Source organism: Rhinoderma darwinii, chromosome 1 (genome assembly GCF_050947455.1).
Source record: "Rhinoderma darwinii isolate aRhiDar2 chromosome 1, aRhiDar2.hap1, whole genome shotgun sequence".
Taxonomy (NCBI): domain Eukaryota; kingdom Metazoa; phylum Chordata; class Amphibia; order Anura; family Rhinodermatidae; genus Rhinoderma; species Rhinoderma darwinii.
Window position 1 is genome coordinate 590,777,394 of NC_134687.1, and position 26,482 is coordinate 590,803,875.

Here is a 26,482-nt window from a genome sequence, read left to right on the forward strand (position 1 = left end):
GAGCTCAGAAGGGAAGGAGCGACATTTGGATTTTGGAGTGCAGATTTTGCTGGAATTGTTTTCGGTGCCATGTCGCGTTTGCAACGCACTGGAGGGACCAAAACAGTAGAAACCCCCAAAAGTGACCCCATTTTAGAAACTACACCCCTCAAAAAAAAATTCTAGGGGTATAGTTAGCATTTTGACCCCACAGGTTTTTTTGCTGAATTTATTGGAATTAGTTTGTGAAGATGAAAATCTACTTTGTTTCTGAAAAAACATAGAATTTTCTAATTTTTACAAGGAATAAAGGAGAAAAAGCACCCCAACATTTGTTAAGCAATTTCTCCAGATTACGGCAATACCCCATATGTGGTAATAAACGGCTTTTTAGACCCAAGCCAGAGCTGAGAAGGGAAGGAGCGACATTTGGATTTTGGAGCGCAGATTTTGCTGGAATGGTTTTCAGTGCCATGTCGCGTTTGCAATGCACTGGAGGGACCAAAACAGTAGAAACCCCCAAAAGTGACCCCATTTTGGAAACTACACCCCTCAAGAATAACATTTTAATTTTTATTTTTTTCACAAATGCGTCATTTCTAGGACATATTTTTCCAAAATAGTACATGAAACTGATGAAACACACCCCAACATTTATTACCTAGTTTCTCCTGTGTCAATAAATACCCCCACTTAGGCCGTAATCTGCTGCATGCCCACACAGTGTGACCCCAAAGCAAAGAAGCACCCTTTGGCTTTTCAGAAGGTCATTTTAGCTTGAATGAGTTGATAGGCCCCATTCCATGCCTGTAAAGGATTTGAGCTGGCAGAACGATCTGACACCCCTAGAAGTGACCCCATTTTGAAAACTGCACCCCTAAGGTATTCACCTAGTGGATTAATGAGTGTTTGTACCGCTAGGTTTTCATAGCCGGAATCATGGTATTTAGGTGGTAATTTTTTTTACCAAATCTATTATTTTTGGGGCATGGTTGCCTTCCATAGCATATTAACCTGTAGAAGTGCATTTGCTAGTGTATGTAACTATGTCGTGCTAACAAAGCAGATGACCAACAAACGTGTCAGTCCACAGCTGTTAACAACAGTTAAAGCTGAGAATTTAAATTAGAACTGTATTGGACTGAAGGGCAATATATTTGAGAACTGGAGGAAAAAATTTAGAACTTGAGCATGTTCACAGGTTGAAAGAACAGGGCTTTATAATGTCACTGTAATGATGGGGTAGGGAGACAGACAGGTGAGCCCTAATCTACCCGGCGCTCAGTCCCTGCCTACTTGCAACGACCCGCCCTAGGCGACGGGGTATAACTGGGCGACGGTCCCTACACTCAATAGGTGCACGACAGACAAACAGACAAGGGTACAAAGAAGCCGGGGAAATGGGGAAGTTGCCCACGGGAACACCGTGAGCAACAAGCGAGGTGAACGAGCCGAGTCAAAGCAGGAGATGAGCGAGGTACAAAACGCAGCGCAGAAGAGTGGTCAGTAAAGCCAAGGTCAATAACAAGCAGAGGGTCAGTAGATCAAGAAGCTGCAGCAGGGCCAGGAAACCAGCAGAGAAGAATCACAAGCAAAGGAGGAACAGGAAAGGCAGGTATAAATAGACAGAGGGCGGGAGCTAGCTCCGTCTCGCCAGGCTGTGATAGGCTCTCCCACTCCTAAGCCTGCCATCCTGAGTGGTGGAAGATAGAGTCAATCTCACAAACATAGAAGCAGGTGCAGACTGATTACCTATGGGCGTTGACACAGAAGCTGTGTCTGGCAGATCCTTTACAGTACCCCCCCTTTTATGAGGGGCCACCGGACCCTTTCTAAGTGCACCTGGATTATTGGGGAAACGAAGGTGGAACCTCCTGACCAATACCCCAGTGTGAACATCCCGGGCGGGTACCCTCTCCTCAGGCCCGTATCCTCTCCAATGGACCAGGTACTGGAGGGAGCCTTGGACCATCCTGCTGTCCACAATCTTGGCCACCTCGAATTCTACCCCCTCAGGGGTGAGAACAGGGACCGGAGGTTTCCTCGAGGGAGCCAAGGACAGGGAGCAGCGTTTAAGGAGGGAGGCATGAAACACGTCGTGTACTCGAAAAGACGGGGGCAACTCCAGTCGGAAGGAGACAGGGTTGAGGACTTCAATGATCTTGTACGGCCCTATAAACCGGGGAGCCAACTTCTTGGACGGGACTTTAAGGCGCAAATTTTTTGCCGGTTGCCACACCAGATCCCCGACCACAAACAAGGGGTTAGCAGAACGTCTTCTATCTGCCTGAGTCTTTTGTATGCTCTGGGATGCCTCTAGGTTCTTCTGAACCTGGGCCCAGACTGTGCACAGTTCCCGATGAACGACCTCTACCTCGGGATTGTTGGAACTACCAGGTGAAACAGAGGAGAACCGTGGATTAAACCCAAAATTACAGAAAAATGGGGAGACCCCTGACGAGTTACTGACCCGGTTATTAAGGGAAAATTCGGCGAGGGGAATGAATGAGACCCAATCATATTGACAGTCAGAGATAAAACACCTTAAATATTGTTCTAGAGACTGATTAGTCCTCTCAGTTTGGCCATTAGTTTCAGGATGGAAGGCAGAGGAGAAGGACAGCTCAATCTCCAACTTTTTACAGAAGGCTCTCCAAAACAAAGAAACAAATTGTACCCCTCTGTCAGAAACAATATTGACAATATTGACAGGGACCCCATGGAGACGCAGGATGTGTTTGAAAAACAAGGTAGCTAACGTCTTGGCATTGGGTAGTTTCTTGAGGAGCACAAAGTGACACATCTTACTGAAGCGGTCTACTACAACCCACACCACCGACTTGCCTTGAGATGGAGGCAAATCGGTGATAAAATCCATGGAGATATGGGTCCAAGGTCTCTAAGGAATGGGCAAAGGACATAGTAAGCCTGCTGGTCGGGACCTGGGAGTCTTGGACCTAGCACAAACTTCACAAGCGGCGACGTAGGCCTTAACGTCTTTAGGCAACCCAGGCCACCAATAGTTTCTGGCAATGAGGTGCTTGGTACCAAGGATGCCTGGATGACCAGATAGTGCGGAGTCATGATTTTCCCTAAGTACCCTTAGCCGGAATTGCAGGGGAACAAACAACTTGTTCTCAGGAAGGTTCCCGGGAGCTGAACCTTGATCAGCCGCAATTTCAGAGACTAAATCAGAATCAATAGAGGAAATGATTATACCTGGAGGCAAAACACAAGCAGGATCTTCCTCCAAAGGAGGGCTGGCCATGAAGCTACGCGACAGTGCATCAGCCTTAATATTTTTAGACCCAGCCCTACCCTTAGGGAGCTTAGCTCATGGTACCAAATCAATTGCGCAATCGTATTCACTATGAGGAGGTAACACTTTGGAGGCCTCTGTAGAGAAAACATCAGCGAAGTCCTGAACAAACTCAGGTAGAGTGTTCACCTCCTCAGGGGGAGAAATAGAATTAACAGAAAAACATGACGTCATGCATTCATTACCCCATTTGGTAAGATCCCCAGTATTCCAGTCAAACGTGGGATTATGCAACTGCAACCAGGGAAGGCCTAAAACCAAATCGGACGATAATCCCTGCCTCACCAGTACAGAGCACTGCTCCAAATGCATGGAGCCAACAAGGAGTTCAAAAACAGGGGTATGCTGTGTAAAATAACCATTAGCAAGAGGAGTGGAGTCGATACCCACTACCGGGACAGGTTTAGGCAAATCAATCAATGGCATAGCTAGAGACATAGCAAATTCCACAGACATAATATTAGCAGAAGACCCTGAATCCACGAAGGCACTGCCGGTAGCAGACCTACCACCAAAAGAGACCTGAAAGGGAAGCAAGATTTTATTACGTTTCATATTTACGGGAAATACCTGTGCGCCCAAGTGACCTCCCCGATGGTCACTTAGGCGCGGAAGTTCCTCCGACTGGTTATTCTTACGCCTAGGACATTTGTTCACTTGATGCTTGTCATCCCCACAGTAGAAGCAGAGACCATTCTTCCTGCGGAACTCTCTACGTTGTTGGGGGGACACGGAGGCCCCGAGTTGCATAGGTACCTCCGAGTCTTCCGTGGAAGAACGAAGCAACGGAACCTCGGGAGGCATCATGGGGGAGTCAGAGGAGAAAACACAAAAACGTTCAAGTCGTCGTTCCCTGAGATGTCGGTCAAGTCGTACCGCTAAAGCCATAACCTGATCTAGGGAGTCAGAAGAGGGATAGCTAACTAGCAGGTCTTTCAGGGCGTTCGACAGACCCAGTCTAAACTGGCACCTTAAGGCAGGGTCATTCCACCGAGAAGCTACACACCACTTCCTAAAGTCAGAACAATACTCCTCAACAGGTCTCTCACCCTGACGTAAGGTCACCAGCTGACTCTCGGAAAACGCAGTCTTGTCAGTCTCGTCATAAATGAGCCCGAGAGCAGAAAAGAAAAGATCAACGGAGGAAAGTTCAGGGGCGTCAGGAGCCAAGGAGAAGGCCCATTCTTGGGGCCCGTCCTGGAGCCGGGACATAATTATACCCACCCGCTGGCTCTCAGAACCAGAGGAGTGGGGCTTTAAGCGAAAATAGAGCCTACAAATCTCCCGAAAGGAGAAAAAAGTCTTCCGGTCCCCTGAGAACCGGTCAGGCAACTTGAGGTGGGGTTCAAGAGGTGAGGTAAGGGGCACTATCAGGGTAGCATCAGGCTGGTTGTCCCTTTGAGCCAGGGCCTGGACCTGTAGGGAGAGGCCCTGCATTTGCTGAGCCAGGGTCTCAAGGGGGTCCATAGAGTGTCAGGGACCAGGGTAGACTAGGTATATGGGCTTGTGATTATGTAATGATGGGGTAGGGAGACAGACACGTGAGCCCTAATCTACCCGCCATTCAGTCCCTGCCTACTTGCAACGACCCGCCCTAGGCGATGGGGTACAACTGGGCGACGGTCCCTACACTCAATAGGTGCACGACAGACAAACAGACAAGGGTACAAAGAAGCCGGGGAAATGGGGAAGTTGCCCACGGGAACACCGTGAGCAACAAGCGAGGTGAACGAGCCGAGTCAAACCAGGAGATGAGCGAGGTACAAAACGCAGCGCAGAAGAGTGGTCAGTAAAGCCAAGTTCAATAACAAGCAGAGGGTCAGTAGTTCAAGAAGCTGCAGCAGGGCCAGGAAACCAGCAGAGAAGAATCACAAGCAAAGGAGGAACAGGAAAGGCAGGTATAAATAGACAGAGGGCGGGAGCTAGCTCCGTCTCGCCAGGCTGTGATAGGCTCTCCCACTCCTAAGCCTGCCATCCTGAGTGGTGGAAGATGGAGTCAGTCTCACAAACATAGAAGCAGGTGCAGACTGATTACCTATGGGCGTTGACACAGAAGCTGTGTCTGGCAGATCCTTTACAGTCACTTCTTTTTTTCAAAGGGACTGGTCATACAACATCTCTTTTGCCCCATCGATCTCTATATCAGAGACGAACGTGCCAAGGGACGTTGGCACACCATTACAGGTCCCTGTCCGTCAAAGTAGGAACCGTAATTTGCGCAAAACAACCAATCACCTACAGAATATTTAACAGGGCAGTGTCCAACACCATCTTTATGGACAGTAAAGGATCACTAATCCCCTAAGATATTGTCAGTTTTCCTGGAAGTATTTTCGGGTTTAACAGGTTGTGCAAAAGCCTGAACAAAAAAGCCCATAATGTATTGATCAGGAAGAGTTCGTAAATTGAGTAACCTCCAAATATAAAGAACTATGCCCATATCACCAAACAGTTTATAAGAATTAATATAACCGCTTTATATGGCAGGACATAGTTATAATAATAAGCAAACTCAGTAAAATTATAAAAAGAATATGTATTGAAGGAATATTACATTTATATGAAATGATGCTGTCAAATAAAAAAATTTAATTTTTATCTCAAGTATGCTATTTCAGTGATTCCAACTGACCTTATTTTGAAAACTCTACCCTTTAAGGTATTCATCTAGGGGTATAGTGAGAAAATTTGTTAGGGGTTTTTCAAAAATATTTTAATTTGGTGTGACTAATTAGAACGTGAAACCACGTAGGTATTCATCTAGGGGTACAGTGAGAATTTTGTTAGGGGTTTTTCAAAAATATTTTAATTTGGTATGACTAATTATAATGTGAAACCACTTTAGGTATTCATCTAGGGGTGTTGTAAGAATTTTTAGTTTTGTTTGGGCTTCTTTTAAATTTTAGTAAGTGGGCAAAAATATATGATATAACATTACTCAGCTTCAAAAATCTATTTAGAATGGCCAATTTGTAAAATAAACGGGTGTATAAATAAAATAATCTAAAACTCAGTGGAGGTATGGTAAATTTTGAAGCATTCATTGATGCACAGGCCTGGCTTTGTGGGGCTTTCCTAATGCCTTTTTTGGAACACACCCGACATCTTTTCTGGGGTCTTGTTTGCTTGTCAGTGGGGGGATTTACTGAGGGAAAGTGCTGGCCTGCAATTATACGGCAACTATAATCTCCCGAGGAAGTGCCCTCCCCTTCTGGGTTGTCAAATAAAAGGGCCTTGATTATTGTCTCCTGAAATTGGAGAAATGTGTTTCGATTGCCTGCGTATCTGGACACCACAAATGCGTTATACATTGGTATTTGGGTGAGGTGGACTGCCAGCTTCTTGTACCAGGTCTTACTTTTCCGCATGGCACTATACGGCTTTATGACCTGATCAGATAGATCCACCCCACCCATAAAGCGGTTATAATCCAGTACGCAGGCAGGCTTGGAAGTTGTGGTGCTATCCTTATGGATGCTTGATAGAATGTGGACATCTTTCTTGTCCCTATATTTAACTAGCAAAATGTTGTCACTGCACATTGCTTTGCTTTCTCCTTTTGGCAATGTCTGGCCCAGGAGGGTTTTGGGGAGGCCCTTAGAATTTTGTTTGATCGTGCCACAGGCCACTGTCGCTCTTGCCAAAAGGCACTTTTGGAGAGGGATGCTATTATAGAAATTGTCTATATAGACATTATATCTCTGGCCATGTAGCGGGTGTATAAGATCCCACACAATTTTTCCGCTGACACTAAGGGAAGGGGGGCACTCTGTGGGATCAATTTTGGAATCCCTTCCCTCATAAATCCGGAAACAATGTGTGTACCCGGTGGAACTTTCGCAGATCTTATACAGCTTTATTCCAAACCGGGCCCTTTTATTTGGGAGGTATTGACGGAAGTGGAGCCTTCCCTTAAAACTGACGAGAGACTCGTCGACCGCAATATTTTTACCTGGGGTGTAAATTTGGGCAAATTTTAAAATAAAATGATTGATGACAGGCCTTATTTTAAATAAATGGTCATAATTTGGATCATCGGGGGGTGGGCAGCGGGTATTATCTGCGTAATGAAATTTTCTGGTCATAATGATGCCATAAAGGGGGGTATTATATAGGACATCAGATGACCAGTAGTCCCTAATGCTGGGTTTCTTTATGAGGCCCATATTCAGTAACAGGCTCCAAAATTTGCAAAGCTCCTCTTAGTTTGTGGGCGTCCAATTTTAGCCATTGGCAAAGTAGGATGTGGGATTGTGGGCGAGAAATTGTTCCGCATATAAATTTGTCTGTTTGACCATTAAATTGATATATTCAGCGGAGAAAAATAATTAAAAAAAATCAAACTCTCCGAACCCCGTGGTCTCCACTTTGATTCCCGAGGATGCGGTGAAGTCGGGAACCTGGGGGCATAACTTGTAGCAGGCATCCATATCGCCTCACTATCGGGGGCTGGTCAGAATCAGCAACTCTTCTGCGCTGCTGGAGGGGCTCATCAGACTCGCTAGACAAAGATGTCAGCACGAACTGCATTTCATCCTCGCTAGCAGAGTCTGTATCCGAGCACAGAATAGCGTATACCTCCTCTGGGCTATCAAATTTCTGTGCCATATTGCAGTAATGTACACTACTGTACAATGTAACAGATCTAAGTTTATCGTAACCCTAAAACGTAACTGTCCCTTTTTTATATATTTTTTTTGTATTAACTGGAAACAAACTGGCGATCGCAAAAACGTAGGAGTGGGATGGAACTGATTGGATCACTGCGTAAAACTGTCACTATATGTGGCACGGCAACAGTGAATGGTGGCGATCTGTGTGGATCGGACTGGACACTGACACGGATCAATGTTCTCTCGCTGGGCAGTGAGGGGGCGATCTGGGGGTATTTAGGCTATCGCCTAACGTAATATGGCGCAGTAATTTCACTGGGGTAATGGGTGGGTGATTTGGGGATTATTTTATAACTACTGGGACACGAGAGATCTGAGGAGATCTGGGAGGATCTAGGGAGATCTGGGGAGATCTAGAAGAGATCTTTATTCACTTTTTATCTCTGACAGGGCTTCACACACCGACTCTCACAAGCTCTCTGACAGAAATGAGCATGTCGGAGCCGGCGAATTCTGTGTCTTTTGTTTACATATGCTGTGATTGGTCATTCAGTTTTGAATGACCAATCACGGGATTCACACCCATCGACGTCACAGAACCGCTTTGATTGGTCCTGTGCCGGCGAGCGATAAGTGTTTGTTGCTACTTGCCGCCGCGATCTGCCCGTTGTCACCATGTCAAATGACATGGTGACAGTTTATTGTCGGGACGTTACTGTACGTGAGAATGCGGGAAAGCACCGCCAATTGTCACGTACAGTAACGTGATTGGGCGGGAAGGGGTCAAGGTTGTCCGCTAACATCATAAAAGATGATGCTTCGTAAGGAATAACAAAACCCTCGGTAAAACCGTTAGCGAGAGCCTCAGCCTCCTGTGATACCGGTATAGCCTTGGTCCCATCGCGAGGACGCTCACTGGCGTTCTCTGCTGCGCCGGAGGGGGCCACTTTAACAGGCTGTTTGCCCCTACGGAAGCATCGAAGGGCCGTGTGGGCGCCACCGCAAATGGAGCATTCATGTCGGAACTTGCAGGTTGCAAAGAACCTGCAATGTCCCTCATTGTAGAGCCAGCAGGCTCCCGTAGGGCGTGTGGCCGCGGTCCCAGGGACTGTTCCTGAACCCACGGCCCCACTGGGAAAGGGTCTAGACTGCTTTCCACTTTGAGCTAGAATTAATTGCAACCATACATCCGTCACCTTTGAAGCCCAACCAATCTCAGGCAACGAAGACGCCGACTAAATTCTTTACACAAACAGCTCAGCACCTCGCTCAGGGTGGCGCTGGAAAGCTACATGCGCCAGGGTAGCAAAACCCTGGAGCCAATTGCCAACTTGACAACTCTAACCTTCTTATCTGAACCTCTCTCAAAAACGCGCTCTTTGTCCATCGTCACCTGTTCTACCGAGACCAAGGACCAAGTATCCACAAATTTTTCTCCAAATTTTTTCCTTGGGCTCGTCAGACAAGTGAAAGGAGCTACACCACAGAAAATGGAAACCCTAAACGTAAGACAAGCCAAGCTGGCTTCCCTCGCAGACGGGGGCTTGTCACCCCCTGGCGGAACAGGAGGTGCAGGTGCACTGCCACTTTTCTCCAAACCGGCCACCACGGCCTTCAAAACAGATATTAAATCATTACCACACATTTGTTTTATTACTAAGCCATGTGTCAATGCATGAAGTCTCACCTAGCGCAGGGGTCCCTGCCACTCTCGAGGTTGTTTCATCCACGGCGGGCGCTGCTGGGACCACGGACTGTGCCTCACATGGAATACTGGCCAAAGAAGCAACCTGGGAGGGCCGGCACAAATCTTCGACACAGCGAGAGACGTCGTGACTTCGACTGCGGATTTGCCTTTCAGCCGCATGGCTCGACCTCCGCCGTGGAGAATATGATGATGATGACGGTGAAGAAGAGGAGGGTAATCTTTCTGAAGATGGCGATGTCTATGGCGATCGAGACGAGGCCCACCTCCAGATCAGCATTTCCTCCCCCTTCTGGACGACTTCCTCGTTGAACCTGCAAAAGAAACGAGAGAAAAAGGCAGAAGAGTGACCAGCATCACCTCTATTCCCCTTGGAAACAGTCCTAGTGGAGCCTTCCCTGTCCCGACCCCCCAAAGGAAGTGCTGAACAGGAGGGATCACTTTGCAAAGGATACAGCTGTCGTTGCTGTGGATAGTTCTGCAGCCCTGGCTGAGCACCGTCATCATCCAATCTCCCATCCACAGATCGTGCAGCTGGACATGGAGCTGGGCCATGAGGCACTCCCGCAGCAGCACCCCTGCGCTGCCTTTTTCACCTGACCTTACCTCCAACCCCCCTCGCAGCCACCGCTGCTTCATCCCTCTCATCCGCTTCCTGGAGCACGGGAGGTGCAGCGATGCCGGAAAGGGTGGCAGCGCGGCTTAGTTCCAGGGCGTAGGCCTCGTGGTTGGCCACCATGGCGGCCATGTCCTCCGGAGCCGCCCCTACCCTGGGTAGCGGAAGAAATATGCACCGTTCGCCTCACCAGCCCGGTCCTCACTCCTACCAGCCAATCACCACGGACCCCCGGACGAAGGCATTTCGCCGAAACGCGCGTCGGGACTGACGTCTCTCCATGCAGAGGACCACAATATGGGTATGTCACATATCTTCTCTCCCTAGGCATTTGTTCACTTTAGCTGCCTTTTTTTACCAACACAGACACGCTGTGCTATTTATACCTGACTTTAGCCTCTAGCCTCAGCTCTGTTTTTACATCAGTACATCAGTGCACTGGGCACATATGTCTGATTTGCCAGCCTCTCTCTTAGCTGTATACACACAATTGTCCACTTGGCATTGAGGCTTTAATCACCAGTTACATTGCCTAGGTACAGATTTTTACCGACACCCGTGACATTGTCATTTTTCTACTTTTTTGTGTATGTTCTCTGTATGTTGTCAGACGTCTTCTGTGTTTTATGCTCAGTATGACTCATTTTTTAATGTTGTAACATTCAATAAAATTTATACATTTTTTCAAGTTATTTGTGTTAATTGTGCCCTACATTCTATAGGTTTACACCAGGAGTCGTGTTAGTGCGGCGACCGCTGGTCGTATACGGGGGGATGGTGGAAGCCCGGACTAGGCCGGGGGATGGGGAGGACCACACGGTGTGGAGGGAGAAACATGCCGCATTTGCCCTGTGTGCCTCCCGGCATCGTTGGTGACGACATTGAAGAGTGGGCAAGTCTGGGAAGTGGACTTGGGGGCTTAGTCGCGTTGGAGGGCTGGCAATCCTACCTCTAGTAGCACCCGACGGTAGTCCTAGGGCCGGTGGATTAACCCCTCCATTCTTCTTTTTCAGGAATTCCTCCAGCCAGGCGGTACCTTCTGCTGCCACCAGCTGAGCCACCTGCTGCATCAAAGCATCAGCCATGATGGAAAGAAGAAAAAGAGAGGACAGATATAAGAAAAGGTCTCCTCACTACAGAGAGTGTAACTCCAGGGTGTTACTTCACGCTGCAGCAGAAGGTAAGAGAGGGATATGCCCTTGAAGTCAACCCTATATCCCCTTAATCACTCTTGCTTTAGACACTTTGCCCAATCACGCTCCTGGGCATTTCTTTCAAATTATTTGTACTCCCCCTCCTCTTCCCTGCAGTCCCTGGAGCTTTCCCTATGCGGTTCAGCTCCCTCAACTCCCCCCATTCTCACAGATCCTGCTCACTCCCGGCGGCTGTGCCCAGTAGTGAAGAGGACTGCAGAAAGGATGTTGTAAGGATGCAGGGTGCCCAGGAGATTTGCTTGCACTTCAAAGGGCTAGTCCACACGTGGCATAAATACTGCAGCATAATACAGTAGCAGAGGAGTGGACGAGATTTCAAGAAATCTGATCCACACGCTGCATAAGTGATATGCGGAGATTGCGCACACAAATCGACCTGCGGTGCGGTTTTTTAATAATGTCAATTGTGGTAGCAGAATGTTTTCTGCATTGAATTTAATAAGGGATCTAAAACTGCAACAAACAGTCAAGTGTTGCGACATTTGCGGCGGAATCGCAGCGATTACAACGCAAAAATCGCAACTTAGAAAAAAAAAACACCTTAGGGTATGTTCACACGGCCTATTTACGGACGTAAATCGGGCGTTTTTGCCCCGAATTACGCCCGAAAATAGCGCCTCAATAGCGCTGACAAACATCTGCCCATTGAAAGCAATGGGCAGACGTTTGTCTGTTCACACGAGGCGTATATTTACGCGCCGCTGTCAAATGACGGCGCGTAAATTGACGCCCGCGTAGAAGAAGTGACCTGTCACTTCTTTGGCCGTAATTGGAGCCGCTATTCATTGACTCCAATGAATAGCAGCGCTAATTACGGCCGTAATTGACGCGGCGTTCAAGCGCCTGCACATGCCGGTACGGCTGAAATTACGGGGATGTTTTCAGGCTGAAACATCCCCGTAATTTCAGCCGTTACGGACCCCCGCCGTGTGAACATACCCTTATATTTACCTCTGACAGGTTCTGCAGGCCGGCCTCCTGGGATGATGTTTCATCCCATGTGACCGCTGCAGCCAATCACAGGCTGTAGCGGCGGTCACATGGGATGAGATGTCATCCCATTAGGCCGGCCTGGATGATGTCAGAGGGCCGGCTTCCTGGGATGACATTTTGGTGCGGTTTTTCGCCCGGAATTCCGTGCGGTCACTGGGGCGGAGATTCACATGGGCGTTGCGCATCTCGGAAGTTTTTTTACGTCCGAGGTGCATCCGTGCGCTGCGGGAGGCGATATCACGCATCCCCCATAGACTAGAGTTTCAACGATCGTCACACAGACGTTTAGCACGTTCGTGTGAATAAGGCCTTAGAGTCCTGGAGATCTCCTCTTTTCTCAGGAGTTTCCTGGACATTTCGGGAGAGTTGGCAATTATTACTTACATACTGTACATACATAGGCTCAATAGCGCACTGTCTCTGGAGATGCAGTTTATAACGGAGCACAGTATTATATTATAGACTATCCCTGTGGTTTATAGGAAGATATAACGCTCTGTGCACACAGACTGCAGAGTTCTCCTCCCTGTGAGCTGCTGGGAGCCTGCCACTGACACTCCCATGTATGACACAGCAGCTCCCTCCTATATACGAGGAAGTAACAGAAACAAATCTAGAGCTCAACACGCAGCACAGGAGACGCAGACAGAGGTAATGCAAATAAAGCTTACAGTATTGTGTGTGTATGTCTATACTCTATATATATATATGGAAGTGCGGTACACACACATATATATACTTTTATATATATATATATATATATATATATATATACCAAGGTACAGTATATGCCGTATACAGTATAGTATATACAGAGGTACAGTGCATGCAGTATACATTATAATATATACACAGAAGTACTCTACATGCAGTATACAGTGAAGGTATATACATAAAGCTATGGAACATACAGTCTATTATACCTACAGAGGTACATTATATATTGTACAACAGATAGTATTGTATATACACAGAGGTATGGTATAACCAGTATACTGTATAGTATATAGACAAAGGTACAGTGCATGCTGTATTCATTATATAGTGGTATGGTACACCTAATATACAGTATAGTATTTACACAGAGGTATGGTGCACTCAGTATACAGTATAGTATATACACATAGCTGCACCGCATGCAGTATACAGCATAGTATACTCAGTCATTGTAAGTGCAGTATACAGTATAGTATATACAGAGGTACAGTGCATGCTGTATTCATTATATAGTGGTATGGTACACCTAATATACAGTATAGTATTTACACAGAGGTATGGTGCACTCAGTATACAGTATAGTATATACACATAGCTGCACCGCATGCAGTATACAGCATAGTATACTCAGTCATTGTAAGTGCAGTATACAGTATAGTATATACAGAGGTACAGTGCATGCTGTATGCATTATATAGTGGTATGGTACACCTAATATACAGTATAGTATTTACACAGAGGTATGGTGCACTCAGTATACAGTATAGCATATACACATAGCTGCACCGCATGCAGTATACAGCATAGTATACTCAGTCATTGTAAGTGCAGTATACAGTATAGTATATACAGAGGTACAGTGCATGCTGTATTCATTATATAGTGGTATGGTACACCTAATATACAGTATAGTATTTACACAGAGGTATGGTGCACTCAGTATACAGTATAGTATATACACATAGCTGCACCGCATGCAGTATACAGCATAGTATACTCAGTCATTGTAAGTGCAGTATACAGTATAGTATACAGAGGTACAGTGCATGCTGTATGCATTATATAGTGGTATGGTACACCTAATATACAGTATAGTATTTACAGAGAAGTATGGTGTACTCAGTATACAGTATAGTATATACACATAGCTGCAGTGCATGCAGTATACAGCATAGTATACTCAGTTATAGTACGTGCAGTATACAGTAGTATATACACAGAGGCAGTATACATTATATAGAGGTATGATACATCCGGTATACAGTATAGTATATATAGAGGTATAATATTGCAGTGTAATATTGTGGTTTAGACTTTGCATTATGAATGTCTTTCTCAGACAGAATAGTATTACACTTTATTTGCTCATCTGTAATTTCTCTGCTAATTCTCCTGTAAGGGCATGTTCAGACGTGGCAGAGTTTTTCCCCTGCAAATGTTGGTGCAGATTTGGGCCAATTACGCAACAAATCTGCACCAACATTTGCGTATTTGACAGGTAATTCAGACGTTTCAGAAAACACAGCGGACTTGCCACAGATTTCAGTTTTTGCATTGCAAAGGCTGAAATACACAGTGAAATTCCGCTTCTTCTCCGCAACAGAAAAATTCCGCACCGCAGCCTATGTAAAAAACGGCCACTGGAGAATTCCACTGTGGACTGTCCGCAGCGGAATTCCACAGCAATTCCGCCACGTCTGGCCGTGCCCTAAGAAGTTGATGGGTGTAGGTTGGAAAACGTGTGTGCCTAAAGGTTTACATTGTCAATGACACATTAAAGAAATGCAGGTGTTTTGTGGGGTAATGTCCCAGAAGAAGAACACCTCAGTCACTATCATAGTGTCAGTCACCACTCCTGCATTTCACTCATTACATACATATTGAAAACCTACATAATCTACATCAATATCTATATCCTGTCTGGCCTGAATATCCGCAGTTATTTGTTTATGTGAGGAGATCAATGTATTTGGTGATCTGGACCCACACAAGGTCTCCATGACAACACTGCATCTGACACGCCATCAGAATCTCTCAGTAGTGCAGCCTCAGGCTTTGGGCCTGTTATATCAAGTGATTAGATTTCAGCTTATCAAGAAAGAGATAGGAAAATAAAGGTTTCACAATTTTAATGTTCACTAAAGGGTTATTTAAAATCTTCTTTTAATAAGGGGTAGGCTTTTCTCCTGTATTCGTTGGTGGTTCGCTAATGGCAGCAGGGAATAGCAGTAACATGTCCATATTTCTGCTATTGTGCACGTAGCAAGGAAAAACACAAATGGTCTCATGACCAGTTAAGAGAAAGGGCACTGTGACTGACACTAGTTTGGGGAGCACAGTGGCTGGTACGCTTATGTGTTTAAGAGTATAGACGACTTTTGGGATCGTAACCTAAATTTTAGGGGATGAGGCCATACCTCCCAACTTTCAATAATCAAAAACAGGGACAATTTTTATTCTTTTAAGCCCACACAGTATCATGCTCCCATAGTGCCTCCCACACAGTATAATACCAAAGAGCAACCCCCACACTGTATAATGCCCCCATAGCTACCACCATACAGTATTATGCCCCCATAGCTGCCATCATACAGTATAAAGCCCACACATATTCTCCCATGCAGTATAATGCCCATACAGATGCACCCATGTAGTATAATGCCCAAATTCCCCCATACAGCATAATGCCCCCATAGCTGCCCAATACAGTATAATGCCCCCTTAGCTGCCCCTAGTGCCAGTGCCCTTGCAGATAGTGACACAGTGCCCATGTATATAGTGCCCATGTACCTAGCGCCACAGTGTCCTCTGTAGATAGTGCCCCTATATAGTGCCACAATGTCCATGTAGATAGTGCCACACCCCCATGAAGATTTCGCCAGCCCCCCCTGTAGATAGCGCCATTGGGACTCCCTCTAGGAGCGGAATCTTCAGCCAGAGCATAGGACTGGGATTCTGCTCCCAGAGGGAAGTCCTGATGTCACTGTCCATATATGGACAGTGACATCAGTGGCTACTCCTTTAACGGAATCCCTGTGGCTGACTCTGACGTCAATGTCCATATATGGACAGTAACCTCAGGAGTTTCCTCTAAGAGCGGAATCCCCGGCCAGATCATCGGCAATGGGAATTCCGCTCAAGGAGTAGCCACTAATTCTGAAGCAGGTAACCATCAGCTCCCTGCTTCAGAATTAGTTCAGAGCGGAGGAGCAGAGGGAGCTCCTCCGCTCGCCGAGGACTCCGCAGGCACAGTGCTACTGTAAGCGCTGTGCTCGAGGAAGCCCTTGACGGTACTGTTCATATATGAACAGTGACGTCAGTGGCTACTCCTTGAGCGGAATCCCCGTTGCCGACTCTGGCCAGGGATTCCGCTCCAAAAGTATCCACTGACGTCACTGTCCACATATGGATAGTAACATCAAGGGCTTCCCCGAGCACAGCGCTTACAGTAGCACTGTGTCGGCGGAGTCCTCAGCGAGTGGAGGAGCTCTCTGTGCTCCTCCGCTTTGAACTAATTCTGAAGCAGGGAGCTGATGGTTCCCTGCTTCAGAATTAGTTTGACAGCGGGACATACCCCTGGCCGCCCGGGACACCGCCCGGAATCCGGGACAGTCCCGCTGAATCCGGGACGGTTGGGAGGTATGGATGAGGCATATATTAACCCGTTAGTGACCGCCAATAGGCCTTTTAACGGCGGCCACTAACGGGCTTTATTCTGATGCATAAGCCTTTTCACGGTGCTGCATCAGGATAAGTAAACAGAGCAGGGAGCCATCAAATCTCCCTGCTCTCAGCTGCCAGATGTAGCTGCGGGCTGGGGGCGTCCCTGCTCTGCCGTGTGAGATCGATATTAGTATCGATCTCAACCGTTTAAGCCCTCAGATGCAGTGCACAATAGCGTGCGCCGCATCTGAGTTGTTTTGGAGAGAGGGAGGGAGCTCCCTCTCCCACCGACACCCGGCGATAAGATCGCCGAGTGTCTGTGTCTCCCATGGCAGCCAGGGGCCTAATAAAGGCCCCCAGGTCTGCCTGTAGCGAATGCCTGCTAGATCATGCCGGAGGCATGACCTAGTAGATGCCTGTCCGTTTTAAACGGGCAGGCAGTAATACACTGCAATACAAAAGTATTGCAGTGCATTATAATAGCGATCGGAGAATCACATAGTGAAGTCCCCTAGTGGGACTAGTAAAAAAGTAAAAAAAAGTTTAATAAAGTTAATAAAAATAAAAAAATGAAAAATCCACTTTTTCCCCTTACAAAATGCTTTACTATTAAAAAACCAAAATAAATTTAAAAAGTTGCACATATTTGGTATCGCCGCGTCCGTAACGACCTCGACTATAAATCTATTACATTATTTAACCCGCACGGTGAACGCCGTAAAAAATGTAATAAAAAACTATGGAAAAATTGCTGTTTTCCGTAAATCCTGACTAAAAAAAATGTGATTAAAAAGTGATCAAAAAGTCGCATCTACTCCAAAATGGTACCAATAAAAACGACAAGTCTTCCCGCAAAAAAAAAGCCCTCATACAACTGCATCGGCGGAACAATAAAAACGTTACGGCTCTTCAAATATGGAGACACAAAAACAAATAATTTTGAAAAAAAAAGCGTTTTTACTGTTTAAAAGTAGTAAAACATACAAAAACGATACAAATTTGGTATCGTTGCAATCGTAACAACCCGCTGAATAAAGTTATTGTATTATTTATATCACACGGTAAACGGCGTAGATTTAGGATGCAAAAAAGAGTGGCGAAATTTCAGGTTTTTTTCTACCCCCCCAAAAAACTTTAGTGTGGCGCGCAAAGCACGATGCACACATTATCCCCCTAAAGTGATTTCTAAAAGCAGCAAGTATACATTAAACTTACAAATAGAAGGCACGCTGGGCAGCCATCTGTTTTTATCCAATATCACTGAAGATGGCAATTTAGCAGCAAAACATCGGGGGAGGGGGACATCGCCTCTGTATTAATTATACAAGTGTCCCCGTCTCATATATAATTGAAGCGAATAGCTTATTCGGTTTGGATGACTCCCATTTATTCTACCAGTGAGAGGTGCCTGCATGGAGAATGGGAAGATGTGATAACTGGAGGGATAACAACAAGGGGTCAGCTCACCTAGGGACATGAACTTTAAACCTTTACCACCACAGAAAACCAGGTATATTACCATTTACGATGATAGATAGATAGATAGATGGATAGATGGAGAGATAGATAGGGAGGGAGGGAGGGAGGGAGAGTTAGTTGGCGGTGAAAGAGTTTGTATTGCTTTATCATGTATTGTTACTGAATCTCATCATAATACATCTTACGTGTTGTATCTTATAATTTGTGATACTGGCTATCTAAGCCTCTTATGTGTGGTATTCTTCTGCTGAACCAGTGTATCTAAGGCTTTATTCAGAAGAACGGGAATTACGTCCGTGCAACGCGCTTGATTTTCACGCGCGTCGCACGGACCTATATTAGTCTATGGGGCCGTGCAGACGTGCGTGATTTTTACTCAGCGTGAGTCCGCTGAAAAAAAGTCACGACATGTCCGTTCTTTGGGCGTTTTGCGCGAATCGCGCACCCATTGAAGTCAATGGGTGCGTGAAAACCAGGCATGCCGCACGGAACCACTTCCGTGCGAACTGCGTGATTCGCGCAACAACAGTGAAAAGGATGAATGAAAACAGAAAAGCACCACGTGCTTTTCTGTTTACAAACATCCAAATGGAGTGTCATAATGATGGCGGCTGCGCGAAAAGCACGCAGCCGCGCATCATATGCTGCTGCCACATGGAGCTGTTAAGTGGCTTTTGCGCAGGCAAAACGCCGCGTTTTTGCATGCGCAAAAACACCATGCTTGTGTGAATCCAGCCTAAGCCTGTGTTATGTGATACTGTCTGCTAAACTAGTGTGTCTAAGACTTCGTTCACATCTCCGTCAGGGTCCCGTTCTGACGTTCCATTGGAACTTCCCGTTATTTTGTCTCTATTGCATGACCACACCCTTCACCAGCAAAGCAATGGTCAACGCTCTGCCTGGTTCAGTTGCTGATGAGCCCATCAAGGCCTGGCTATTTATACCCAACCATGGTTCTCAGCAGCCGGCACCACACCCACATCGGTGACGAATGGCTACACGATTTAGCTGGTAAAATTGTGGTATTACAGACAAAATTATGCACACAATCACCACCGCATGTGGACGTGGTTTTGGCCGCCTTGTGTGTTCTCACCCTTACTCACTGCCTGAGTGTCAATATACATTTCACAAGTCCAGTACCTGATACTGGTTTTGTCCAGCCCTCTGCGTCATTGTTTCCTGGTACTTGTGGTACCACTCTTGTCCTGGCTATGCCTGACTATGCCAGTGTTGTGATCATTTTCAGCTCTCGGTTTAACCTGGTGTCTGTGCTCCTGTTCCACTCTTTACGTCTGATCTTTTTGATCCACTCATTATTGCTGCGTCCGGCTGCCAACTTGTGATTAATTTGGGGGCCATAATCGGGAATGATCCTGCCGCAAACTCCAACCCTTCTTGCAAGGGTAAACACCAGAGGATCCCTAAGATTCCGCACCCCAATCTGCCAGCGCCAAATCAGTTGCAGCTAAAAGGACCCATATGTAAGTCTAGAAATGTTACCTCGTGTTGAAACTGGAACGTTTACTTTATTACTGAATCTTCTGTCTGAAATAAAGTAACGTGCAACGTAACGACTTTCATGTGGGATACTGTCTACTGAGCTGCTGTATCTAAGCTTATTTGAGTTTTGTATGTTTGTGACTATTGCTGTTTATACTTGCATTTTTTAATCCCCCTATTGAAATGTATCCTCATCTTTGTGTAATACGGGAGCCAGAGGCCCTCAGTGACTCCGCTGCTGCGGTTACCAGTCCTCCAGGTAAATGTGGCTTGACCCCTTTGTTTCTGGCCAGTCCCTGCCGCCTTGCTCTGCATCCTCCTCCTGCTGGTGCTGCTTACAGGATCATAACCAAACACCTGGCTCACTTCACTCCGTGCGCTAGGGGCCGACCTCACCCTAAAGTACTGTGGGTCCACACCAGGTGCCTGGCTCGCCTTCTTTCACGCACTAGACTTCCCAGACTTGGCTGCAGGCCTTAGATCCATAATTACCTGGCTCTCCATCCTCATGCAGAACAGACACTTCTCAGCAGTGGATTGGATGTAGCACCTGAGACTGCTGCTGCTGCTGCTGCTGCTGTGGAGCACCCTACCAGTGTGCAGATGTGTGAGAATTAAGCTGGGCAAGGTGGTCTGACTCTGGATGTGTTTATGTCCAGGACTGAGGTATCTCAACACAAAGAAACTGCTCCAGATAAGGCTAGTGATCCACGGCGAAACGATCACAGCTATGGAGCGTCAATGTTCTCCTTAGAAAAAAAAAAATCCCGAAACCATGTGACTATCACACCAACACAATTCTACAACTGGATTTTTTAAGAATTTGGCTTTAAGTTGTTTCCATTGGGAAACATTGCAGTCGTGGTAATGCAATAATTTTACCAGGACCTGCAAGTGATGCCGGCTCACCAGGACCCCTAGCTTAATTCTCTTTGTGAGTGACTCTTTGTTCTAGCTCATGAGACAACCCCTTTAGTCAATAATTGCTAATTATGAATGAAAGGGTAAGAAAAAAGCTGGATGTTCTGAGGGCAGGTGTCTACTCCCTGAAGGTTGGCGTTAGCTTAGCTGGCATGGCATTGAGACATTGTGAGCATCTAGTGTGCGTTCCTGGTTTGCTCCGTCAGCCAAAAAGACGCAATGTAGTGCAGGTCAGAGGGATTCAACTAAATTTAAATGATGAGTGGAAAGGATTTGTTGTAATCCCTATAAACAGATGGAATGATTAAAAAAAAACAAAAAACATCAAACTGCTCTTACCAGAAATGAGACTTGGTTGAGCAGAGACCCTGAGGAAGAACCTGAATAAGAGGGGTATATGGTTTGGGTCATGGACCTCCCAGGTCAAGCTCAAATGATTAGGTAACATGGTGACACATATCCTATAATTTCTCAGGCATGATGCATATTGGTTCTTTACCTAAGGTATGCCATAAACGTGGGATTAAAACTCACTTTAGAGTGTCATGTGGCATCAAATTGCTCCACAATACTGGTGTCTCTGGTGAGCCAGGTGCCAGTCTTAACAATATTGCTGTCATGGCAAGAGAAGTGAATATGGCAAGACAGGCAAATAAAGAGCAGTAGAGTGGATTGGCAAATGGAGAGGTTGACAGTGGGCATGAGGGTCCATCTACTGCCGGTCCAGGGTCACATTCTAGAAGTAAAATCTTATTTACATCCAGAGGTTCAAAGCGCATAAAAACGCTTGAGAATATATTGTAAACCAACATTGATCCTAAAGGTGGCTACAGTTTTAGCATTTTTTTGGGCAGTTTCGGACAATAATGATAGTGTTAAGGATCTGCCAGGCACAGCTTCTGTATCCACGCCCATAGGTAATCAGTCTGCACCTGCTTCTATGTCTGTGAGACTGACTCCATCTTCCACCACTCAGGATGGCAGGCTTAGGAGTGCGAGAGCCTGGCCAGACGGAGCTAGCTCCCGCCCTCTGTCTATTTATACCTGCCTTTCCTGTTCCTCCTTGCTTGTGATTCTTCTCTGTTGGTTTCCTGGCCCTGCTGCAGCTTCTTGAACTACTTGTCCCTGCTTCGTATTGACCCTGGCTTACTGACTACTCTTCTGCTCTGCGTTTGGTACCACGTTCACTCCTGGTTTGACTCGGCTTGTTCACTACTCTCCTGCTCTGCGTTTGGCACCTCGTACTCTCCTGGTTTGACTCGGCTCGTTTACTACTCTTGTTGCTCACGGTGTTGCCATGGGCAACTGCCCCGTTTCCCTTTCTGTGTTTCCTTGTCTGGTTGTCTGTCGTGCACTTATTGAGTGTAGGGACCGTCGCCCAGTTGTACCCCGTTGCCTAGGGCGGGTCGTTGCAAGTAGGCAGGGACTGAGTTGCGGGATAGTTTAGGACGCACTTGTCTGTTTCCCTATCCCTGTCATTACATAATCACAAGCCCATATACCTACTCTACCCTGGTCCCTCACACCACTATGGACCCCCTTGAGACCCTGGTTCAGCAAATGCAGGGTCTCTCCCTACAGGTCCATGCCCTGGCTCAGAGGGTCAACCAGCCTGATGCTACCATGGTAGTGCCCCTCACCTCACCTCTTGAACCCCACCTCAAGTTGCCTGACCGGTTCTCAGGGGACCGGAAAACTTTTCTCTCCTTTCGGGAGAGTTGTAGGCTCTATTTTCGTTTAAAGCCCCACTCCTCAGGTTCTGAGCCAGCGGGTGGGTATAATTATGTCCCGGCTCCAGGAAGGGCCCCAAGAATGGGCCTTCTCCTTGGCTCCTGACGCCCCTGAACTTTCCTCCGTTGATCTTTTCTTTTCTGCTCTCGGACTCATTTATGACGAGACTGACAGGACTGCCTTTGCCGAGAGTCAGCTGGTGACCTTACGTCAGGGTAAGAGACCTGTTGAGGAGTATTGCTCTGACTTTAGGAAGTGGTGCGTAGCTTCTCGGTGGAATGACCCTGCCTTAAGGTGCCAGTTTAGGTTGGGTCTGTCGAACGCCCTGAAAGACCTGCTAGTTAGCTATCCCTCTTCTGACTCCCTAGACCAGGTTATGGCTTTAGCGGTACGACTTGACCGACGTCTCAGGGAACGACAACGTGAACGTTTTTGTGTTTTCTCCTCTGACTCCCCCATGATGCCTCCCGAGGTTCCGTTGCTTCGTTCTTCCACAGGAGACTCGGAGGTACCTATGCAACTCAGGGGCCTCCGTGTCCCCCCAACAACGTAGAGAGTTCCGCAGGAAGAATGGTCTCTGCTTCTATTGTGGGGATGACAAGCATCAAGTGAACACCTGTCCTAGGCGTAAGAATAAGCAGCCGGAAAACTTCCGCGCCTAAGTGATCATCGGGGAGGTCACTTGGGCGCACAGGTATTTCCCGTAAATATGAAACGTAATAAAATCTTGCTTCCCTTTCAGGTCTCTTTTGGTGGTAGGTCTGCTACCGGCAGTGCCTTCGTGGATTCAGGGTCTTCTGCTAATATCATGTCTGTGGAATTTGCTATGTCTCTAGCTATGCCTTTGATTGATTTGCCTAAACCTGTCCCGGTAGTGGGTATCGACTCCACTCCTCTTGCTAATGGTTATTTTACACAGCATACCCCTGTTTTTGAACTCCTTGTTGGCTCCATGCATTTGGAGCAGTGCTCTGTACTGTTGATACAGGGATTATCGTCCGATTTGGTTTTAGGCCTTCCCTGGTTGCAGTTGCATAATCCCACGTTTGACTGGAATATTGGGGAGCTTACCAAATGGGGTAATGAATGCTTGACGTCATGTTTTTCTGTTAATTCTATTTCTCCCCCTGAGGAGGTGAACACGCTACCTGAGTTTGTTCAGGACTTCGCTGATGTTTTCTCTAAGGAGGCCTCCGAAGTGTTGCCTCCTCATAGAGAATACGATTGCGCTATCGATTTGGTACCAGGAGCTAAGCTCCCTAAGGGTAGGATATTTAATCTCTCTTGTCCCGAACGTGAAGCCATGAGAAGGTATATCCAGGAATGCCTGGCAAAGGGTTACATTCGCCCCTCTACTTCTCCGGTAGGTGCTGGCTTCTTCTTCGTAGGGAAGAAGGATGGTGGTCTTAGGCCATGCATTGACTACCGTAACTTGAATAAGGTCACTGTAAGGAACCAGTATCCCCTTCCTTTGATTCCTGATCTCTTTAATCAGGTTCAGGGGGCCCAATAGTTCGCTAAGTTTGATCTACGGGGGGCGTATAGCCTTATCCGCATCAAAGAGGGGGATGAGTGGAAGACTGCGTTTAACACGCCCGAAGGTCATTTTGAATACCTCGTCATGCCCTTTGGGTTGTGTAATGCTCCCGCGGTCTTCCAGAATTTCATAAATGAGATTTTAAGAGATTACCTGGGGGTATTTCTTGTAGTGTACCTTGATGACATACTTGTGTTTTCCAAGGACTGGTCCTCCTACATTGAACATGTCAGGAAGGTGCTCCAGGTCCTTCGGGAAAACAAACTGTTTGCGAAGACCGAAAAATGTGTGTTTGGGGTGCAGGAGATACCATTTTTGGGTCAAATCCTCACTCCTCATGAATTCCGCATGGACCCCGCCAAGGTCCAGGCTGTGGCGGAATGGGTCCAACCTGCCTCCCTGAAGGCGTTACAGTGCTTCCTGGGGTTCGCTAATTATTACAGGAGATTTATTGCTAACTTCTCGGTCATCGCTAAGCCTCTTACGGACCTCACGCGCAAGGGTGCTGATCTCCTCCGCTTGCCTCCTGAGGCTGTCCAGGCTTTTGAGGTCCTTAAGAAGTGCTTTATCTCGGCCCCGGTGTTGGTTCAGCCCAACCAAATAGAGCCACTTATCATGGAGGTTGACGCGTCCGAGGTGGGAGTGGGGGCTGTCTTGTCCCAGGGTACCAGGTCCCTCACCCATCTCCGTCCCTGTGCCTACTTCTCCAGGAAGTTTTCGCCCACTGAGAGTAACTATGATATTGGAAACCGCGAACTCTTAGCCATTAAATGGGCATTTGAAGAGTGGCGCCACTTCCTGGAGGGGGCTAGGCACCAGGTAACGGTCCTTACCGACCACAAGAATCTGGTTTTCCTAGAATCGGCCCGGAGGCTAAACCCAAGACAAGCTCGATGGACGTTATTTTTTACGAGATTCAATTTTTTGGTTACCTATAGGGCTGGGTCTAAAAGTATTAGAGCTGATGCACTGTCGCGTAGCTTCATGGCCAGCCCTCCTTCGGAGGAAGATCCTGCTTGTATTTTGCCTCCAGGTATAATCATTTCCTCTATTGATTCTGATTTAGGCTCTGAAATTGCTGCTGATCAAGGTTCAGCTCCCGGGAACCTTCCTGAGAACAAGCTGTTTGTTCCCCTGCAATTCCGGCTAAGGGTACTTAGGGAAAATCATGACTCCGCACTATCTGGTCATCCAGGCATCCTGGGTACCAAGCACCTCATTGCCAGAAACTATTGGTGGCCTGGGTTGCCTAAAGACATTAAGGCCTACGTCGCCGCTTGTGAGGTTTGTGCTAGGTCCAAGACTCCCAGGTCCCGACTAGCGGGCTTACTACGTTCTTTGCCCATTCCCCAGAGACCTTGGACCCATATCTCCATGGATGTTATCACCGATTTGCCTCCATCTCAAGGCAAGTCGGTGGTGTGGGTTGTAGTAGACCGCTTCAGTAAGATGTGCCACTTTGTGCCCCTCAAAAAACTACCCAATGCTAAGACGTTAGTTACCTTGTTTGTCAAACACATCCTGCGTCTCCATTGGGTCCCTGTCAATATTGTTTCTGACAGAGGGGTACAATTTGTTTCTTTGTTTTGGAGAGCCTTCTGTAAAAAGTTGGAGATTGATCTGTCCTTCTCCTCTGCCTTCCATCCTGAAACTAATGGCCAAACCGAGAGGACTAATCAGTCTCCAGAACAATATTTAAGGTGTTTTATCTCTGACTGTCAATATGATTGGGTCTCATTCATTCCCCTCGCCGAATTTTCCCTTAATAACTGGGTCAGTAACTCGTCAGGGGTCTCCCCCTTTTTCTGTAATTTTGGGTTTAATCCACGGTTCTCCTCCGTTTCACCTGGTAGTTCCAACAATCCCGAGGTAGAGGTCGTTCATCGGGAACTGTGCACAGTCTGGGCCCAGGTTCAGAAGAACCTAGAGGCGTCCCAGAGCATACAAAAAACTCAGGCAGATAGAAGACGTTCTGCTAACCCCTTGTTTATGGTCGGGGATCTGGTGTGGCTATCGTCAAAGAACTTGCGCCTTAAAGTCCCGTCCAAGAGGTTGGCTCCCCGGTTTATAGGGCCGTACAAGGTCATTGAAGTCCTCAATCCTGTTTCCTTCCGACTGGAGTTACCCCCATCTTTTCGAGTACACGACGTGTTTCATGCCTCCCTCCTTAAACGCTGCTCCCCGTCCTTGGCTCCCTCGAGGAAACCTCCTGTCCCCGTTCTCACCCCTGAGGGGGTAGAATTCGAGGTGGCCAAGATTGTGGACAGCAAGATGGTCCAAGGCTCCCTCCAGTACCTGGTCCATTGGAACGGATACGGGCCTGAGGAGAGGACTTGGGTACCCGCCCGGGATGTTCACGCTGGGGTATTGGTCAGGAGGTTCCACCTTCGTTTCCCCAATAAACCAGGTCCATCTAGAAAGGGTCCGGTGGCCCCTCATAAAAGGGGGGGTACTGTTAAGAATCTGCCAGGCACAGCTTCTGTGTATACGCC

At 47.1% G+C, this 26,482-nt stretch overlaps 1 protein-coding gene and 1 long non-coding RNA gene across 6 annotated transcripts in view; one reads left to right on the plus strand and one right to left on the minus strand.

Moving 5' to 3' along the window:
- Positions 1 to 9,610: 9,610 nt before the first annotated feature.
- Positions 9,611 to 12,437, minus strand: LOC142746690 (uncharacterized). The gene is made up of 3 exons (XR_012881708.1): positions 12,398 to 12,437; positions 11,182 to 11,296; positions 9,611 to 9,930 (listed from the first exon to the last, which is right to left on the minus strand). It is a non-coding gene; the product is annotated as an uncharacterized LOC142746690 (long non-coding RNA).
- Positions 12,438 to 12,513: 76 nt separating this feature from the next.
- Positions 12,514 to 26,482, plus strand: part of LOC142662012 (von Willebrand factor A domain-containing protein 5A-like) — a 79,515-nt gene continuing 65,546 nt past the window's right edge. For 4 of the 5 annotated variants that reach the window (XM_075839817.1, XM_075839835.1, XM_075839826.1 and 1 more), the window contains exon 1: positions 12,514 to 13,090. In XM_075839817.1, coding sequence (XP_075695932.1) covers positions 13,005 to 13,090 — 86 coding nt within the window. In that variant the 5' untranslated portion in view covers positions 12,514 to 13,004. The remainder of the gene's footprint in view (positions 13,091 to 26,482) is intronic. The other variant, XM_075839852.1, reaches the window with a different exon arrangement.